The following is a 20,221-nucleotide window of genomic DNA, read 5'->3' as shown; positions in this document are numbered from 1 at the left end:
AAGCATTCTAACATCTTTGGACTCAACAAAACCCTACTATGATCAAGATAATAGCTAGTTCGGACGGAGAGATTTTGTTATAAAAAACTTACGTTACGCTTCAAAAGATCGTAGTCTTGTGGGTTTCCTAGGTCCCACTAATGATAATTGATAGGCAACAAGGATAGGGATCATATCGTTTTGGGAAGAGTTGAAGATATCGATTTGTCTTATGAATGAGCGACACAGTGCATATAAACTTCCAGGGTCTATTCTGTCTCTCTATCCTCACATGAAAAGAGTCGATCTCCAATTCGAGGTTGCTTCCTCGTATTCGAGTAATGACACATCCATTCAAGGCCTCTTTCTCTTTGATGCATACAACTCTTTCAACTTTCTTTACCCTTGCCTTTTCTACGTCGAAATGGTTAATTTCCCATCCCTCCTGTATGTTAATTTGAACTATTGAATGATTCCAACGGGTTTTGGACTTTGTGAAAGTTGAACCAAATGCGGCTTTAGTAGACAACCAACCCTTTAACTGAAAATTAAGTCTTTGCACACACGAGCTCCACGAGCCGACCGGCAAAAATAATCCGAACCTGACAACCCCACCATGAAAAACTGAGTTGAGGTGAGTCATTTTCTCAATTTTCATTGTTTCCACATCGGGTCGGGTCTAACTCGGTGTAAAATCGGGGAAAATACGAAAAAATCCTAAACATATTGCATTGATACCAATTAACTCTTGAAATTTTTAATTAGACCAATTTACATATAAATATTTTTACATTGGTTCCAATTCAGTCCATCTCACCAAAGGCTGAAAATTGCTAACATGGATACCGGTTGTCCTACTTGGGTGAACGGCACAACATAGATATTTTTAAATATTTTAATTTATTTTCCTTTTTTCTTTCTTCTCCCTCCCCCCCCCCCTTTTTTTTTTGCCGGTGAGGGTCAACCGTGCCTAGGCGAGGGCGAACACATGCAAGGCCAACCCTCTCCCAAGCCAAGGTAAGGCTATCCGGACCTTTGCCTCACTAGATCTAGCGAGGGGGGCCTCACCACGTGTTCGCTCTTCCCGGCCACCAACAAACAGAAAAGGGAAGAAAAAGGGAAAAATACTGAAACAATATTATAAAAATATCAACGTCAACATCCACGTCAACAATTTGGGGCCAAAATTGATAGGATGGGTTGAATTGATACCAATGTGAAAATGTTTAAGATTAAATTGGTCTAATTGAAAAGTTTATGATGGAAGTAGTACCAATGCAATAGGCTTATGACCTTTTTTTGGTACTTTTCCTCCTTAAACTAGTATTCGAATATTTCCTCTCTTTTTTTCCTTTTTTGGCTCAAATCATAGTTGAGAATCTGAAATAATATAAATTTCACAATATATGTAATTTCCTGAAAAAGTATATGATTTCTGTTATTTCCTATCTTAAATTACTTAAACCTACTTAAATACTATAACGTGACAAAATTTTGAAATATGCTTGAAATGAGCTACAAATTTAAATAATTACTTACAGAGCATTGCATCACTTAATTAGTAGAAGGATTGGGTTGACAAAATATTAGTGTTTTTGGCATTACTTAATTAATTCACGAGTTGGATTAGGTTGACCCTCTATGACTTTGAAGTATGAAGAATTTTTCTTTTTGATTTAATCATTATAATCACAGTCAAAATTCTGAGGAATCTTACACAATATCCACTCTTGTTAGATAATATATGAGTAATATCCTAAAAGTATTTAATTTATGCAATTTCGGGGTGTCACTTTTTTCACCGGAAGCTGAAGTTATAGATTGTCATGAAAAAGCCAGACCTTTGTTTAAATAATAACGTCATTGTGCTTTATCTATTGGTGAAAACAATATAATGCAAGGTATTATATACGTTTTACTATGATACTCTTTATCCAATAAGTTTATAATGATTTTTAAGAATTCATATGTTTGATATTGCAAGTTAGTTTAGTCAATGGAATGGGGAGTTGTTGAGAAGGTTACCCTCGAGATTTCTACGTATTGTGGAGCGGTCAGCGTGGTACAGCAGTAACACTGTAAGTAGGATAAAGTAGATAGGGCTTGAGAGGAGGAGGAGCAAGGAGTCCAACTAGACCCCAACGCCAAGTGACAAGCAACGCGTGTCGAGTCACTTGTTGTTAGGATGTACGTGTAAGTTGTGTTAGAATAGTCCCACATTAAAGAATTGATGTGGTGTTGAGTAGTAAATATATTCTAGTTTATTTATAACTCATTGGCTTAAGATTTTAAGTGAATGTGTGCCAAACTAGATATGTTGACGGGCTCGGACTTGAGCTCCCTTTTAGTGATCTCCCTTGGATGAAGGTATCGGGCTTCTATTGTGCGCTTCCAACAAATGGTATCAGAGCCGATGGTTGATTGATGAGATCTCAATTTGTTCCTCATGATCAATGCTTGTTTCGGGTGAAAACTAGAGCTCACACGTGAGGAGAGAGATTGTTAAGATGCACGTGTGAGTTGTGATAGAAAAGTTCCATATGCGAGAATTGATGTGGTGTCTACATCTTTTGAGTGAAGGTGGATCCAACTGTATATGTTGATGGACTCAGATTTGGGCTTTCTCTTGAAGATCTCCTCGGGCTTCCTCTTGGCGATCTCTCGGGATGAAAGTATTGGCCTTTTGTTGATGTGTTGTCTGCACCTTTTGAGTGAAGGTGAGTCCAACTCGATATATTGATGGACTCAAACTTAGGCTTTCTCTTGACGATCTTCCCGAGCTCCCTCTTGGCGATCTCCTCGGATGAAGGTATCGGCCTTCTTTTGCACGCTCCCAACACTTGTTGTGAAGAATTTCCCAGATTGTTGGTTATTGAAATCCTCCTACAAACCGAAGATGCCAAGGTCAATAGAGATGATGAAGTCTAGCAGTCCAAAAGTCATGTTAAATGAGTAAAATGTTTATAGGGAGAGGATAAAAAATATTGATTGAGTGAAGATGGATCCAACTGAATATGTTGATAGGCTCGAACTTGGGCTTTCTCTTGGCAATCTCCTCGGATGAAGGTATCGGCCTTATTGCACGCAAGTCCAACACTTGTTGTGGAGAATTTCCTAGATTGTTGGTTATTGGAATCCTCCCAAAGACCGGAGATGTCGAGGTCGATAGAGATGCTAAAGTCTAGCAGTCCAAAAGTCATGTTAAATGAGTAAAATCTTTATAGGGAGAGGATAAAAAATATTGGTTCATAGGCTTATCCCATGTGGCAATCTTGGCGTGAAGAATCAACAGGTAGATAGGTAGCTGCATATCACGGAAACATTGGCCAATAGGAATAAGCGGTTCCTAGTTCGGTCCAGTTCCCCTGAAAAATCGAGAACCAGACAAGTGGTGCCGATTCCTAATTTCCGGAAGCGGAGATTGGACCGCCGGTCCGGTCCAATTTCCAAGCGGTTTAATGGAGTCAAACAAATATTATCAAGGCCATTATTTTCGAAGAAATGGATATAAAATAGAAAATTCTTTTCCAAAAAAAAAAAAAGTGAGATGATAGAATTTTCGAGCACAATCTAGTAACACGTAGCATTCGACATTGTTGGGTGGAGTCATGACAATAGAAGCTGCAAAATAAGCATGTGGTTCAAATCTCAACCATATGAGACCTCAAAAATGCAAAAAAATAATAATAATAAATTAAAATTGACCAGTCCGATCTTGTCCTGTATCTCTGAAATAGAGAACCAAATCGTCGCCTTCAATAAGCAGGAATCGGACCATTGGTCCGGTCGGTCCGACTTGCTCACCCTTGTTGACCAATAGTGGGTTGTCGCATGTTAGGAGGACAAATGCCGACAACAAATCATCCCTAACGAGCCTTGTTTCAAGACCATTAAATCAGAACTCTCTAAAAAACCTCAAGCGAACAAAAAACAACATACAATCATGTCACCTATCCCAAGTCATGCTTGCATTGAGCAATGATCTAGCATGAGTAAACCCGTAACAAATTCCCAATGATGACATTTGTTAATAAATTCGGGAAATTGTATAAACAAATAACATATATATATTTGCACATATATGAAAGGACAAAATTACAAATCAACAAGAGCTTTCAAATTTCTATTTGTTTTTTCATCACTGTGTGTCGAGCATACTAGTTTTTCTACTATTTAAAAAAGGGTTTGCGAGCAATTTATAATATTTTCATTTGTTTGTAAGTTAAAGATATTATCGCGTAAACATTTGCATATTTCAAGTGTGACCCTTTTTTCCAAATAAAAAGGGTCAATCGGATTTTTTTTTTTTGTGTGTGTGCCATACAACCGGGTTTGAATAGGTCATACATGTGATGATCAAAGCTCGACATTTTCGTGGGTTTTTTGTTTGTTTGATCTAACTAAGCATGCTCGATGGAAGTAACAATTTCAAAACCAAAAAAAGGAAGAGATTTCAGAAAATTCAAATATCATTCTTTAGGACTTCAAATATATGATTTTCTTTGATCACAGTTAAGGAAAAAGGAAAAAAGAACAGGTAATATTAGGAACCGTCCGACAAATCGGAAGTTTAGAAGGGGAACCCACAATATATCCAAAACTTCAGCTGTCAAAATTCAGGCTGACGGACAAAACGTTAGGCTCAAAGGAAGAAAAGAGAGCCCGCACGTAACCCTTGGACAGCATCGTCGATGTACCACTACCACCACCACCACTAGAACAAGAAAAGAAAAGAAAAGATTAGTTAGAAAGAAAGATTCAGCTTAACGAATTCTCTCTCTCTCTCTCTCTCTCTCTAGAAAACACTAAAAGGATTTCTTAGCTATGTGACATGGCTGACTTGTCTAGACGACCAAATGACCAAAACCCTAATCCCAAACCTCTAAGTTAAAGCCAAGAACTTTTGTCTCACTCTCTCTCTGTCTGTTAGGAAACACGTTTTAGTTATCATATTTTGCACAAACACGTCTCGAAAATCCCATCGTTTTTCTCGGATTCATCCAACCAAGAAGGTAAAACTCTGTAGAGAGAGAACCCTACACTTCACGTTCCTGTGACTTGCATTACTATCTCTATATAACTAATCCGACAGAGCCTGCACAATTTTCCCACCTAACACCAAACACCTACTCAACTATACACTGTAAATTCACCAGTACAAGCATACCCCCACCCACTTACCTGGACACACCTAGAGTGGGGAGAGAGAGAGAGAGAGAGGGAGGGAGGGAGGGAGGTAGGATGGCGACTGTGGCAGCTTCCAAGGTGTTGCTCCGGCGCGTCATCCACGGCAGCTTGTCGCTGAATGACGTGGAGGTCAAGCGCCGCCCATACCACCGGAACTGTGGTTGCGCCCTACACAAGGTCAAAGGCGGCAGCACCAGCAGCTGCCCTGACGCTTGCCCGAACAACCGCAAGGTGTCTTTCCCGAGGAAGGAGTTGTGCTCGGATTGCTTGCTGTCCCTCTCGTCTTCCCATGCCTCTGCTCGATCTTCTCTTCTCTCGGCCGATAGCATGTCTTCTTTCGCAAGGACAGAGGATCCAACAGGAGGGGGCCTCTGCAAATAAGTGAAGCATATCTATACGCTTGGTCGTGGTGATTGAGATTATATTTTTAGCACTTGTTAGAGTATGCATTCAAGTTCTACAAACAGGCCGTGTATAGACAACATATCATTTCCAGCGGCAAGCCATGTAAATATTTTGGTACTTATGCATGCTTAATTAGTTTTAATCGGTATTTCATTTTCACTTGTTCAAAGGTTACTCAAGACCTATTTTCTACATAGCATGTGTGCATAAGCTTTTGAGCGAGAGAGAGAGAGAGAGAGAGAGGGAGGGAGGTGTGCCGCTGACGACATTAGCCGGAGGCCGTGAGGGGTGGCCGACACCAACGGAAGCCTTTGATCAACAGAGAGAAAGAGCCCAAGCAAAGCAATTCTCGCTAAGTCCAAAATGAAGGTAGTCGGAGATCGTGTGGTGGTGACCGGTGGCAACAAATGACAGGGATTGCCCACGACGAAGGTTGATAGACAAACTTAGGTTAGAGTTTGGCTTTATGGTTTGTGGGTAATTTGAGGGGTTAATGTACTTCTGTACCATTTTTAAGAGAGGGTGTCGTAATAAGATGTAAGTATTAGGATTTGAGATGCAAAGTCGTGATAAAGAACATGATGCGAAACGGAAAAGAGTATTGACGGATAATTTTGGGTAGTGCCTCATAATTATTCTCTAGCAAGTTTGGCTATCTTCCAAATCGATTGTAACATAAGCTGTTATCATTAACAACCAAGGGCCTGTTTGGTAATGTTTCTGTTTTTTGGAACAAAAAAAGAATCAGAAACATGTTTGACAACTCAAATGATTTTGATTTTGATTTTGATTCTAATTCTGATTCTGCTCCCCGAAACACTTTTGGACCAAAAATAAAAAACAAAAAAAGTTGCTTCTCCAAAAAAAAACACTTTTGAGAATAAAAAATGTAACGATAGTCTTCTTTCACTTTTGTTGGGCACCCACAAGGTGTGTATTGGGTCAACCCGAACCCAGTCCGAATAATATTTTTTAATAAACATTTCGAAAATTAATAAAAAAAAATCAGAAAATGATTTTAAAAAATCGAAAAAATGAAAAATTCACAAAAAATTGGAAAAAAATCAGAAAAAATTCCAAAAATTCCAAAAAAAATCTCAAAAATTAGGAGATGGGTCATTTCAACTGGCCAATCCTATTTTTGATTATTTTTCCTTTCAATTTCTCCCAAATGATGATTTTGCCCCTCACTAGCAAATTGTTCCAAAAAGTTTTGAAAATTCAAAAAAAAAAAAAATCAAAAAGTAGGAAATGGGTCCATTCAATTGACCAATCCTGTTTTTGGTGATTTTGCCTTTCGATTTTTCCTAAGCCTTGCCTAATTTGTTGTCGGAATATCATGCTGCATCAATGACCATCAACATGGTATCCGAGGAAAAAACTGAGCCACCTATGTGGCAGAGATGAATTTTATTTATTCCGAGTAATAAAAGATAATCAAAGTCACCTCTTTCATCCTTGGCATATACATAGCCTTAAGAGAAGGATGGGAAAACAACAACTTTAGCTTATTATCATTCCAAGGAACAAATCTAAAGCATCCCTATTTTGGCAAAAAAGATGTCATGGTGCAAGAAGATCACAATTGTAGGATCTAAGGAAAGTCATCAAATGTGATTATATAATTATTTGATTTAAATGTCAAATTGGGAAGATAAATTATTTCCCAGAACATAAATTTTGTGAAGTTACCAAACACGTTTTTGTTTCGGGAATAGAAATTTTATACAATTACCAAACACATTTTGAATATCTAAAACTCATTTAGGGAACATAATAAAAAAAATGATTCTAGTCAGAATCACTTTTTTGGAACAGAAACGTTACCAAACAGGCCCCAAGCGATCGAAAGGATAACATCAAGTAAAAATCGCCTCATCGTGACTGGAATTGTTAGTTCCTGAACATTAATCCCAATAGATTCGTTAGGTAAGAGTAACATGTAGAGGTGGCAAAATGGGTTATCGACCGTTTCAATGCAAATCGTTAGCTTGTTCTCAGTGATGATCGTATCGAACTTTTAGTTATATGTGATGTAGATTGTCCTCCTTGACCCAAACCGTTGTATGTGAGTTCTTTTTTTGAGTTGCTTTTTGTAGGCATATGGCATTGGATAAGGGTTGAAAAAATTATAAAAAATATCCTAAACTTATTGTATTTTTACCAATTTAATTTTAAACTTTTTAATTGTGTCAATTATGTTCTAAACCTTTTATATTTTATCAATTGAGTCCATTCAATCAATTTTGATTGGAAAACATGGCTGTGGATTATGGCCATCCCATGTGGCTGCGGACGTTGGTCATCCCACGTGACATGACCAAGGCTGGCCTCACTCGCGACACTCGCCCGTGGTCTACGGGGACCCAGTGACACTCACCCACGGCTAGCAAGGACCCGACAACCCTCGCCCATTGGCCGACGTGGGACCGAGGGATGCGTGCCGGCCACAGTACAAGAAAAAAAGAGTAAAGAAGGAAAAGAAAAGGAAAGGAAAAAAAGGAAAAATAACCTAGAAAAATACAATTAAGATTTATAATTTTATTAAGAATTCTCCACGTTAGCGGTGGCCGAGCTACGTAAGACGTCTAATATCCACGTTAGCAACTTTCGGCCAAAATTGATAGGATGGATTCAAAATGATAAAATGTGAAAATATTTAGAATTAAATTGACACAAGTGCAATAGGTCTATAATTTTTCTTAGAAGGATTTATCGAAAGGAAGAATTGAAAATAAAGTAGAATCGACGGTTCCTAGGATGTATTTTTTTTTTTTTTTGGGTCAAACGGCTCCTAGGATAGTTGACACCAGAGAAATTGCTGCATCGAATAAGGGTGTATCAAATTATGTCTCTTGTTTCATTTGATTCAATGGCATCAATCAACTCAAGAAGCAATTATTTTACCCAATTTGTGTTTCGGAGAGCATAGTTACTAGTAGACCTGTCAAAATAAGTTTAAAATCTATTTTTTTTTTTTTGCCTTAATTTGTTGTAATGCGTCGTAAATGGGCCGATTCAAATTTCGCAGACTAGCTCTAAGATTAAAAGGCCTAAAGAAATAGATTTTCATGGGTGCATTGTAAATGAATTTGCAACTCACTTAAATCCATTTTCAATGAAAAGCCCAACTCATTGAACCAACCCAAGTTTGAATCCTCGGAGAGTCGCTCAAGAACGAATTTGAAGACGAGGTGGAGCAGAGAATGAGAATCAATGGATCAGTCGCCATAGAACGTTGCTCTCTGCTCGCTCACCAGCCTCGCGCGCCTCCTCTTCGACAGTGACTGCGCCTCCTTCCTCGGCAGCTTCCACTCGTCTTCAGAGTAAAATTTTTCATCGCCGGCGCTTGATTGCTAGCCATGTGAAGATCTTGCTCTTTCAAGAAAAGGGTAAAATTTTGCTCTTCGTGGGTTAGTTGAATGAAGTTGTTTCTCTCTTTCCGCTTCCGTGGTGGCTACCGCGCACGACGGAGAAGAGAGAGAGAGTATTTATGAAGAGGTGAAGGAGGAGACGAAAAATTAGAGAGGGAATGTGCCGGGAGTGGGAAATGTTTTCGTGAGCAAAAGACAAACGGCACATTAATCACAAGATATACGCCTGAAATTAATGTCTCGAACTTGGATGTGATCGATCAAGATCCAATTCAAAGCTGGAACTGTTTCATGATTTGTGATGGCTCGAAACCATTTATTTTTAACCCAAAACCAAAGCTGAAACGTGTTTCTTGATTTATGGATGGCCTGAGCCGGAGTTTCACCACCACCTCCACTCCTCCTTTTATAACCTGACCCCCCCGACGATCCAATCCATGAAGTCGTATATCTTCGAAGGAAACAATTTAAGAAGAAAATTATTGAACATTGATCACAAGGGGAGGATACGAGCCACCAAAATTTGCATCACATATAAATAAGTCATTAGGTTGGATCATTTTAAACTGACCAGATCCACCTGTTTAACGGGCCTAGTTATGAGTTTGAATGACGGTGAAAGCACTTTCCTCAAGCAACCCCAACCTCCTTTCGAATAATCGATGGGACGAAAATGGGAAAGCGACATTCTCTAATTGTATAAAAGTCTTAAACATTTCAATTTGATTATTTTAGTGCTAAAGCTTTTGACGATTTGCCAATGTAATCCTTCTTGCCAATTTTGGCCTAATATCACCAACGTGAACGCTAGCTGTCCTATGTGGCACGAACGATGACATTAACAATTTTGCAATTTTTTCAATTCTTAGAAGTTTTTTTTTTCCCCTTTTTCTCTTTGTGTCCGGAGGAGAATGCCAGCTATGTCTCAGGTCAGCAGAGGGATATAAAAAGAAGGAAAGAGAAGAAAATAAAAAAAAAATTTAAAAAAATTTAAAAAAAATTGCAAAATTCATCCACGCCAGCGTTAGTCGCCCATGTTGTAGCAAATCCTCAAATAATTTAGAACTAAATTGATCAAATTGAAATGTTTATGATTAAATTGACCGTCGTACAACAGATTTATGATTGTTTTAGACAATTCTCCATTCAAATCACTTTTCAAATATTCACTCTTCATGCATTTTTGCACAAAAATATATAATACATGGTAGTTGTTTAGAGAAAAAAACAATTGACCTTTGAAAAGTTGATATTTCTATTCGACTGGAGTGACTTCAGAAACCAAATCCCCTCCTCTATTTCCTTTTAAATTAAGATTTAAGGCTCCGTTTGTTTTGTGTAAAACGACTTTCAAAATTTTTTTTAAAATTTTTTTGACATTCGGTTCACGGAATATACACGAGTCAAGAAATATATTTTTCTCTCCTGAAAAAAAAACACAACGTTCAAGAGTAAGGAAAATGATTTCGTCTTTTTAAAAAGAGAAAAAAATATTTTCTCATCTTTCATCCCTCCACTCATTCACATTCCTTTTCATTTATATGTTGTTCAATGTATTTTTACCAAGCTTTCTCTCCTTTTTAATCCCATGATGTTGCTTAGAAAGAGTAGTTTATTTGACATTTGCTTTGGTCAAATTAATTGTTTACTCACTTGTGAGTTGTAACTGTAAAAAGGGTAACCCCTGATCACCCAATAAGATATTTGAGGGCCCCACTTTCCTTCTTAGTTCTTCCCCACAAGGCAAATCCAAGCTGACAAACCAAATCTATTATCCTCCTCCTCCCTCCAACCAAAATGAAAACAATGTCCAGCTCCATCAACCCATCACCTCCATGAGCAAATCCTTCTCCACCCCTCCACTCCCCCTCCCCCTCCCCCACCCGCCTCTCCACCTCACCCGCCGCTCCTTCCTCCTCTCCACCACCACCACCACTGCCGCCGCCTCCTTCGCGATCCCGGCAGCCTCCCTTCCCCCGCCGCCCGACACCACCATCACCGACCGCGTGTTCATGGACTTCTCCATCTGCCCCAACTACTTCAAACCCGACCGCACCATCTCTGACGACCTCGCCTCCCTCTGCGCCGACTCCGTCCCCCTCGGCCGCCTCGTCCTCGGCCTCTACGGCCACCTCGTCCCCCTCACCGTTGCCAACTTCAAGTCCATGTGCACCGCCCCGGGCACCTCCTACCGCAACACCCTCGTCAACAAGATCTTCCCCGGCCAGTACTTCCTCGCCGGCCGGCAGGGCCGGCGGGACAAGGGCGAGGTGAGGCCGCCGCTGTCGGAGCTGGCGCGCAACACCGAGGCGGTGGACTCGCGGGCCTTCCTCCTCCGCCACTCGAGGGCCGGCGTGGTCTCGCTGTGCTTGTCGGAGAACGACGACGACGAGAAGATCAAGATGGACCCGGAGTACAGGAACGTGGAGTTCTTGATCACCACAGGGCCTGGTCCGTGTCCCCAATTGGATAGCAAGAACATTGTGTTCGGCACGGTGCTCGAAGGTGAGTGAAATTGAATCCATCTGATGATTGTTATGTGAATTTGATTGCTTTCCTCTTGGTTGTTCGTGCTTTGTATATATGAATGTTGGGTCTCACCCCATCTGATGAGCATTTGCGTTTATCAGAACAAATTCGCTGCCAGATTGGACATTAACATTACCAATTTCGTTCTTGTTCTGACATAACATGAATAGATCACAATCTTTATGCTTATCAAGCCTTGAGCTTCTTGTGAAATTGCTCTTGTTGTGGCCATTGATGCTGTCTTGTCTGACCAAGTGGAAGTCCCTCCCTTCCTTCCTTGCATTGCAAATTTTCTTTATAACTCACACACTGTGACACAGTGTAGACCCAAGAGTTTAAAGGTGAACTGGCTTTCTGGATCATCCAAGGAAAGTGCCCACAATTGTCATCTGTTTTTCAATTTTCATTACTGGAAGTTCATGACTTTTGGGTAGTCTTCCTCTAGTATACTAGTAAAGGCTAATCATAGTAGCACTCAAAACTCATTAGGAACAATCGATTCGACGGGGCATAAGTTTCTGAAATAGAATTCAGTTCAAGAGTAGAGTTGCTGCTCCCCAAGACATAACTTGTGCTTTCTTGAAATATCTGAACTCTGAAAATTAAAGCGATATGGCCATTCTACTTGTAGGCAATATTTCTTATGCGAACTTTCGTTTTCTAAGACATTTGTCTAGGATTGTTTTGAAAGCATTTGGCTCCTTCCTTGCAGTTTACATGCTTACTGTTATATGACAGAACAATTGGTGTGTACCTCTGTATGTTATCATTCTCTCACGCGGTTCACATCTTGGTTACTTTGGATTTTCAGGCTTGGATGTCGTAACAACAATCGCTTCCATTCCTACGTACAAACCCTCTGAAAGGATCCGCCAACTCAATGATCTGGCCAAGTTTCTTGGCGACGATAGAGCGCCAAATGCTCGTGCGATTTGGAATAAGCCTCTCAAGACTGTTTACATCAGCGATTGCGGAGAGCTCAAAGTGTCAAAGCCTACCCTGTCTCCTAGTTTACCTTGATTTCATCAGCAAATTGATTTAGGTTATGTTCGTTGTGCATCCCATATGCTGTTCTGACTCGATGCGAAACTCAGCATTTTCCCCAAAATTTTGTACTTGGAGAAGGGTGGCAGTGAGAAAAACAAAAGGAAATCTTGTCGCTTGTGTTAGCTCGTGACATGCAAAAGAAATCACGTTAAAGAGCTCACGGGCGCAGCTGTGCGAGTTAAGGCAGTTATGTTGCGGTGAAATAGGATTCATTAGGAAGATGTTGATTATCGAAGTAATGCTCGCTGCAACATACAAAATGAATATCCTACTTCAGTAAACAAGAAGATGCACGGCAATTACATATATTTGATGTTTCCGAAATAGATTTTAGTCCCAGTCTCGGTATCGCTAGGCCTCGATGCTGCTACAGAGTTTGAGAAGCACAGAAATCAAGCAAATGCGTTAGTAGCATATTGCACGGCAAGCAACCTGATGGGCGATCAGAACTTCCAATCCCTGTTCAATAGCCGAAGAAAGAACTGATGCAGCAAGTGAAGTGATTGCTACTTGTAAGTTTTAGTCAGTAGGCAGCTTCAGTTTCACTTTATTTTATCATCATATGCTAAGAGCCACTGCAGCATAATCTGTCGTCGGGTCAACCGTGTTTCGACCAGCCAAACGTGAAAGCAAGCATGACTAAGGAAACAAATTTCGTACTTAAGACCAAAGAATGAGAATTACTCCACGCAGTCGACAACAGCAAGAACTAAGCGACTCTGACTTGATAATACATGGTTCAATGTTGAGAGCCTAATTCCTAGATATGAAGCTGCAGATTGGATTGGACATAATGTAGTCAAATTAGCACAACTGAACTTGTCAACGAATAACTTCAGCTTTTGCCCCTTCGGTCCGTTGTCGTACGGTTAGATTGACGATGGAAAGTACGTAGATTTTCCAGACAACATGATCAGTTATTACTTCATTGAACCATGAGGCCTGCTGATTAGTAGTCAAACTTATAAAGCTACTGTTCTCACCTTTGAACTGCGTTCTTTGTTATTCCGTATTTACCTCAGTCGAGCATGTTTCTTTTTATTTGGCAACGAGCAACTCCACCTTCGGTGAAAGCCCTGGAATCACGAAAGAGCGACATCCAAGCGATGCCAACGATCACCATGCACAATTACATTCGACTACGTCAACGGTTGCTCTCCTCGGCGGAGGTAACATTGAGGCGAAGCTCAAACTGATCATCGGCCCCGTTGTTGAAGTTCAATGCATAACTCACCGAGTAGTACCTGAAATCGACCAACGAGTTCCTCCAGCAGCTGTGCCTCCCGATGCATGACATGAGATAATGCTTGCTCTTGTCCTTGATTTCAGGAACTTCGAGCTTGCACAATGGCTTCGGCAGCATGGCATAAGCTGATGATGCTGAGGTGGATGGTGGCTTTAAGTTTGTGATTGCTGACGTTCCGTTGGAGGGGAAGCGTTCCTGGCGGCAGCGGCAGCGGCAGCGGTGGCAGTGGTGGTGGAGGATGCAGCAGATGAGGCAGAGAGGGTGTCTGAGCTTTCGGTTGAGTGAGAGAGAATTTGTAGGTTCCATTCCCGTCAACAGTGTTCTCAGGGTGAGAGAGAGAGAGAGTTTGTGGAAGGGTTATAACACAAAATGAGAGAACATGATGCCCACTGCCGAGCTTTCTTAGACTCTTTCTCCCTAAAATTGCGATCAGCAGCTCTTAATTTATAAATAAAAAAATTGAAAATTTGCTAACTAGCCTTTCTCTCCGCACAATTAGCCCTTGCCCCGCCGTGAAAACGTTGCGAAACACATTATTATCCTTTAAAAACAATGCCAAAATAATGAAAGGAAACGACATTATTCAAGCACTTTGGACTCTTTCTACATTAGCCAAATTGAAAATTTGACTAAATTAATCGGTGTACAATAAGTTTAAGATTTTCTAAGTAACAAGCCGCATAGATCGAGTGACAAGCATGCACGAATGAACCAAAGTAGCAGCAGTATTCTTCCATAAGTAAACGGGTGTAAATTCAAATTACGCTAATCATCCAATGTGACCGTGTAATGAGTTTTTCAGGCTGACAGTGAACCTAAAAATTATCCAACATTACGTTCAGTGTTATTACTACCCCCAAGAAATGCATAACATAGAGAGAGAGAGAGAGAGAGAGATGGAGAACGAAGTCCAACACAACTCCTATAAAACAGAATGACACTGTAGACTAGCTCTGGAAGGCAGCAGATCAAGATCCAGTGAGATCGATCAGGCCCTGCTAAAAGTTGGAGGATGGTACTGCGTTATCAAAGCATTTGATTACGCATGACTACTTGCTTTTTCCTAAATTTGCTTACAATCATACATATGGACCAATCTACACCATCTCATCTGCTACCCATTAATAGTTATACCACCTTTCCCCTCTCATTCATCTACACTTCAATGCAGACGCCTCTCTTTGTCGGCCACTAACTAAACCGCACCTTAATTTCTCATGCCATCAGCAACTTATCATACAAGAGATACACCAAGTCACATTAATCAACCATTTCAGCCCTTACAGCATTTCATTTTCCTTGTATCTAAACTATTTGGGAAACAGATTGCTCCATTTTGATCCTTTTGCTAACCGAATGACTTTCATCATAACCCATGTACATACATACATTGTCCTAACCTCACCCTACAGAACATAACAGTAATGTGATTTATGCAGCATGAGGGCTGTATCCGGGCTGATGAATGCAGAGAAGTGGAAACAAATTGCTGAAGTTCATAGTCATGGAATACTGGAGAATCACCCTCTACTCGCACAGATAACAGATCATTCATTTTGGTTAAGAGAAGTAAATCCACAGTCGTCCAAGAAAAATGATAAAAATCTGGTCCTACTACACTCCGGTATATCCCAAGCAAACCACCATCCTAACATTCAGCAACAGAAAATGTCCGGCAATGAGCTTGGTAACAAGAGAGAGAGCTCATGAACTCAAGATCTCTCTTACCTTGACATAAAATCCCAACCCAAATGTATTTCGAACACAAGCATTTACTCCTGTCGACTCAAATTTCACTTGAAACCAAGATACACCATCTCTACATCGAGAACAGGAGACCATCTGGAGTGCGGATGGTTGTTTACCTTCGAACAGGTGGAACAACGCCTCTACCCGGTGCTGCTCCTCTTCCAGCAGCTTGAGCCTGTAATATGATTAAGGACTTAAGGACAACTCATATGCCCATGCAATAATTATATCTGAGATTGCAAGTAGAGGAGAGGACACAAAACCCAATACACTAACAAAAGAAGAAGAAGAACAACAAAACAAGAACTGGTGGTACAAAGAAGTCTAGCACTTACTCTAGCTCGCATCGCAACAGCTCGTCCCCTGCCAACTCCCAATGCTGAGCTTTTACCCTTCAAGAATTAAGAGGAAATATGTAAAGGCAGAAGGAAAAATCTATATTTGACTGAATTTACTACTTGACAACTAAGTGGTACCTTGATCCTGGACTCCAGGCGCTTGAACATTGGAGCGTTCTTCAGCATGTCTGGTATTACCATGAACCTATTAAAATCATGACATTGACATATAGGATGTCAGCATCTATGAAAAATATTTGTAGCACCTAAAGCTTAGAATTGGACGAACAAAGCAATTACCTGACTTTGCTCCCTCGAATAAATACATGCTCAAGCTGTGAGACTTTTCCATCCTGTAGAAGAGCAAAGAAGAAAGGCTTACAAACATCCTGAAAAATATATGTCTGATTTTGCAGGAATACTCAAGTGATGGACACACACATATACCACCATCCCCCACACCAAGAATTTAGTCAAGAGTAGATAAAAGGGACAGTTTTAAAGAAACTTAAAATACCAGACAACCCCCTAGCTGCCTGGGCTGGGAAATGTTAAATATCATGTCATTATCATCTTAGGTACTTATGAATCAGCAATATATCTGTAATACCGCATTGCAAGATTACAAATCATCTTGATAACTGATGTGGGCTCTCATGGAATTTAACAGCAAAAGTTTAGGTCAAAACTATTTTTAAATCTACTTTATAATACTTACATTGACAGATATAGGTAATACTTTTGAGCCATAATACAACCGTTTTATTTAACGTAGAAATCACAAGTTTGACTGAAAAGAGGACTTACAAAGACATGATACTAGAAGGGATAGTTCCTTTTCATGGTAGCCTACGTTTTCTGTTCTGTAGTGGAAAATTCAGCTCCAGGAATTAACTTATTCAGCTGTTTGTTCTGTAGTGGATGTGTAATTTGATTGTAACGTACTTTCTATGCAGAGTTGGGAAAAATAATTTGATTAGGTATTACTTTCAGATAATTGTTTTGACTGGAGTTCGATGGGTCATAGTTGGCTTTTTTAACCTTGACTTCATGGTTATTCATGTTGCCAAAGTACTTTATGTGGTTGATCTAGTTGGTCCTTCAGTGATTAGGATTTAGCGAGCACTAGTACGAAATAAACAAGGTAATAATGAGTACCGAAGGCTTTGGTGTATCGTCTTTTGGCATGGGTTTGAAAGGCCAAAGCCTTCAATACTCATTATCACCTTGCTTATTTTATGCTACTACTCGCTAAATCCTAATCACGGAAACTAAATGGACACTTAAAAGTACTTTGGGAATAACCATTGAGTCAAGATTGAAAAGGCCAACTATGACCCATCGGACCTCCAATCACAACAATTATCTGAAACTAATACCTAATCAAACTATTTTTCACCAACCCCACATAAAAAGTACATTACAATCAAATTAAACATCCACTACAGAACATACAGCTGCATAAGCTAATTCATGGAGCGGAATTTTCCGGTCTTGGGAGTTTCATATGGAAGACGTGGGCTACCATGAAAAGAGAACTATTCCTCCTAGTATTTATGTCTCTATAAGTTCTCTTTTCTGGTCAAACTTGTGATTTCTACGTTAAACAAGACAGTTATTATGGCTCAAAAGTATCACCTGTCTCTGTCTCTATAAGTATTAAAAAGTAGATTTAAAAATAGTTACAAACCTAAACTTTTGCCATTGAATTCCATGAAAGCCCATCTCTGTTATTAAGATTGATTTGTAATCCTTATATTTCTGATTCATAAGTAAGATGACCAAAAAAAAAAAAAAGTACGTAAGATGATAATGACGCGATATTTAATATTTCGAACACTTTGCAATTCCAAATTCAGATATCCCTCATCTGATGAGTCCTAAATAGATTGAGTGTTCAAACATTATTCCTTTATAATCAAACCTATTTTACTTTCAATTTCTCCCAAATACAACCCACATACTCTTTTACTGCTCATAAGTAAGCATAACAAAAGATAAATATAAAGCAGTGCATGTATTATTATACCTAAGTTCTGTTCAAAGCCTAGCTGCACTGACCTAGATGAATCAAAATCAAGAGCATTACTGCCAATGTGAAATATGATAATACCACAACTCTACCATAACTTTGTGGTTGTTCAATTTGATTTGTTCGGTTGGATTTTTGAATACCACTACATCTTCTGAACTTTCAAAGTAGCTTTTTCAGCAAGTTATAGCCAATATAAAGAAATTTCCATGCATTTACAATGTATTTCTCATTGCAAATGGGTAAAACATATCAAACTCACATCAATTATAAAATCAATCCACATCATGTTCGAGCGACTTTTTCTCATGACATCAAGAATTGCCGTCCCAAGTGTAAACCAAACTAGATTTGCGTCTAGTCATATTTCACTGTGTACAATACATCATTACTCATTAAAAGTAAACCAGTGTAAGCTAATTCCTGGAGTGTAAACCAGATTGTGTTTCTCCGCTGAGCCCAAAACTATAAAATCAACATGAAATTCAAGCCCCAAGCGGTTGAATCACTCATTTCTAAACATCTGAGAGTACTGCCTACAGAAATTTTTAGTAGCCAGGATTTTGCCACTCATGGCATTGTTGATACACAGGCATGTAACATGAGAAAAGATGAGCAAACTGCAAAACATGATATGAGGCTCTTTCCTCGAAAAGTTTGTTTGTCTTAATTTAGAACATTGGTGCCATTCTTACAAAAGGAACAAAGTGGTAAAGAAAAATGACTTTCGACTCCCAATCATGAGAGTTCAGACCCGGGCATGCATCGGAAACAGGAATGGAACTCGACTGACCTTATCTGGGCTAAGTGCTGCAAGAGTTCAGCCAATGGAAGAACATTTCTAGTAACCAATAACAGGTGCAGAGAGTCGGATAACAAGGATCGCTCATCAACAGAGCATTTTCTCAGCTTTAAGTAATGTTTTACAAATACCTTCATCCAATATGAGAACCATTATCACCCTCATTCGACAAACATAAGATCATCCCGTGTGAAAAAAGAAGAAGATAGCTCTGGAAAGAATACGAAATTCGCACATAGAATGGTTAATTTGGCCGGGTCAAGGTCTTTTGCTTTATTTTCTGCTTAACACCATAGCCTCTTATGCAATCCACAAAGCTAGTACTATTTTTTTCAAACAATCGCAACAGCGTAATTGGCGAAACGAGGGGCGACAACGAGTAACTAGCTTCCACAGCAGACAAACTAACGAAATCTAGGTTTCCAAAATACAAGCAGCTGGACTGATCTACTAATGTCTCGCAACGCGTAAAGCGACTCACTAACGTGAGAACCAAACTACCAGAAACATCATCGAGGGGAGCGAAGCGGAGGCAGGTACCTTAGCGGTGTAAGTGATGTTCTCGAGCTGGCAATTCCAGTTGTCCTCGCACTCGAGCATGCTCCCCCGGTAGAGCTCGCCGCTCTTAAGCTCGACGGTGACGATGTGGCCCGAGGCTTCGTGGAGCAGCTTCACCGGGATCCCCAAGCTCCTGCTCATGGCTTCGCTCTGTCTCGCTTAAACCCTAACAGAGTGAGACGACGACGAAGAGGAAGAAGCAGCAGCAGCCCGTGACTAAACCCTAAGCTTGGCGAAAAGTGACTAATTTCTATGGGGTAAATTTCAATTTGAATTGGAGGTCCAAATTGGACGGGTCGGATCCCGACCCCGAGCCCAAACCTAAGCCCTCTCGTTTGCTCTCGGGCTTTGGCGGGCTTATCAATTAACTTTTGCGGTGATTACCATAGATAAGCCCATCATTCTCATGTCTTTTTGCAATATTTTTTCAAAACATATGTTCGGTGAAATCATACTAATAATTATTTTAGCTCCCATCACATTTACGTAGAGATTTTTCATTAATAGTGGTTGATTTTAAGAGCATTGGCAAAATGAAATGATTTTCTGAACGAAATAAACAAGCTTTAACGTCTGTACCACTTGCTTCAATACCTAATAAAAATGGGATACGTCGTTTAATACGAGAGTTTTAGTAATACTACTTAACATGTCTAGCATTACTCTCATGTCGGAGTATAGCTCAAATACAATTCGTTTAAAATCATCCTTTCTAAGAGTGGGGCAAAAGGTTGGATAGAATTTCTTGTATAAAAAAAATGAAAATTCTTTTTAAAAGTAGAAGACTAAGAGAAGGGTCGATGAACCGATCGGCAATCGTACATTTGCCAATTCAGAGATTAAATTCAACCGAAACAAAATTCAGAACTACATTAAGCACCGAGCAAAAGTTTAAGAGCTTCTATTGAAGCTCTTAAAGGTAATTCAATGGCGCTTGCACGATATGATTGGCTTTTATTTTATTTTATTTTTGAG

General features: G+C 39.8%; 3 protein-coding genes and 2 long non-coding RNA genes across 6 annotated transcripts in view; 3 read left to right on the top strand and 2 right to left on the bottom strand.

Moving 5' to 3' along the window:
- LOC115751000 (protein FAR-RED IMPAIRED RESPONSE 1) overlaps positions 1-20,221 on the bottom strand; it is a 146,105-nt gene that overhangs the window by 103,580 nt on the left and 22,304 nt on the right. The gene's annotated exons all lie outside the window — the stretch shown is intronic.
- LOC125314567 lies at positions 236-17,019 on the top strand. Its single transcript, XR_007198037.1, has 3 exons — positions 236-246; positions 8,156-8,157; positions 16,724-17,019. It is a non-coding gene; the product is annotated as an uncharacterized LOC125314567 (long non-coding RNA).
- Positions 4,992-6,197, top strand: LOC125314566. Its single transcript, XR_007198036.1, has 2 exons — positions 4,992-5,608; positions 5,858-6,197. It is a non-coding gene; the product is annotated as an uncharacterized LOC125314566 (long non-coding RNA).
- LOC115750956 (peptidyl-prolyl cis-trans isomerase CYP28, chloroplastic) lies at positions 10,733-12,676 on the top strand. The gene is made up of 2 exons (XM_030688584.2): positions 10,733-11,450; positions 12,286-12,676. The coding sequence occupies exons 1-2, from the start codon at positions 10,781-10,783 to the stop codon at positions 12,492-12,494; spliced, it is 879 nt and encodes a 292-aa protein (XP_030544444.2). The 5' UTR covers positions 10,733-10,780; the 3' UTR covers positions 12,495-12,676.
- Positions 15,270-19,489, bottom strand: LOC115750955 (small nuclear ribonucleoprotein SmD3b-like). The gene is made up of 5 exons (XM_030688583.2): positions 19,229-19,489; positions 16,155-16,207; positions 15,993-16,059; positions 15,852-15,908; positions 15,270-15,691 (listed from the first exon to the last, which is right to left on the bottom strand). The coding sequence occupies exons 1-5, from the start codon at positions 19,385-19,387 to the stop codon at positions 15,629-15,631; spliced, it is 399 nt and encodes a 132-aa protein (XP_030544443.1). The 5' UTR covers positions 19,388-19,489; the 3' UTR covers positions 15,270-15,628.

This window comes from Rhodamnia argentea, chromosome 4 (assembly GCF_020921035.1).
Source record: "Rhodamnia argentea isolate NSW1041297 chromosome 4, ASM2092103v1, whole genome shotgun sequence".
Lineage (NCBI taxonomy): Eukaryota > Viridiplantae > Streptophyta > Magnoliopsida > Myrtales > Myrtaceae > Rhodamnia > Rhodamnia argentea.
This window is presented reverse-complemented; position numbering and strand designations above follow the sequence as displayed.

Excerpts from the sequence above, each read along its gene's own strand:
- LOC115750956 (XM_030688584.2), top strand. The coding sequence starts at position 10,781 with ATGAGCAAATCCTTCTCCACCCCTCCACTCCCCCTCCCCCTCCCCCAC. Across the intron at positions 11,451-12,285 it reads GTTCGGCACGGTGCTCGAAG|GCTTGGATGTCGTAACAACA; the intron begins GTGAGTGAAATT and ends TTGGATTTTCAG.
- LOC115750955 (XM_030688583.2), bottom strand. The coding sequence starts at position 19,387 with ATGAGCAGGAGCTTGGGGATCCCGGTGAAGCTGCTCCACGAAGCCTCG. Across the intron at positions 16,208-19,228 it reads ACATCACTTACACCGCTAAG|GATGGAAAAGTCTCACAGCT; the intron begins GTACCTGCCTCC and ends GCTCTTCTACAG. Across the intron at positions 16,060-16,154 it reads ATTCGAGGGAGCAAAGTCAG|GTTCATGGTAATACCAGACA; the intron begins GTAATTGCTTTG and ends TGATTTTAATAG.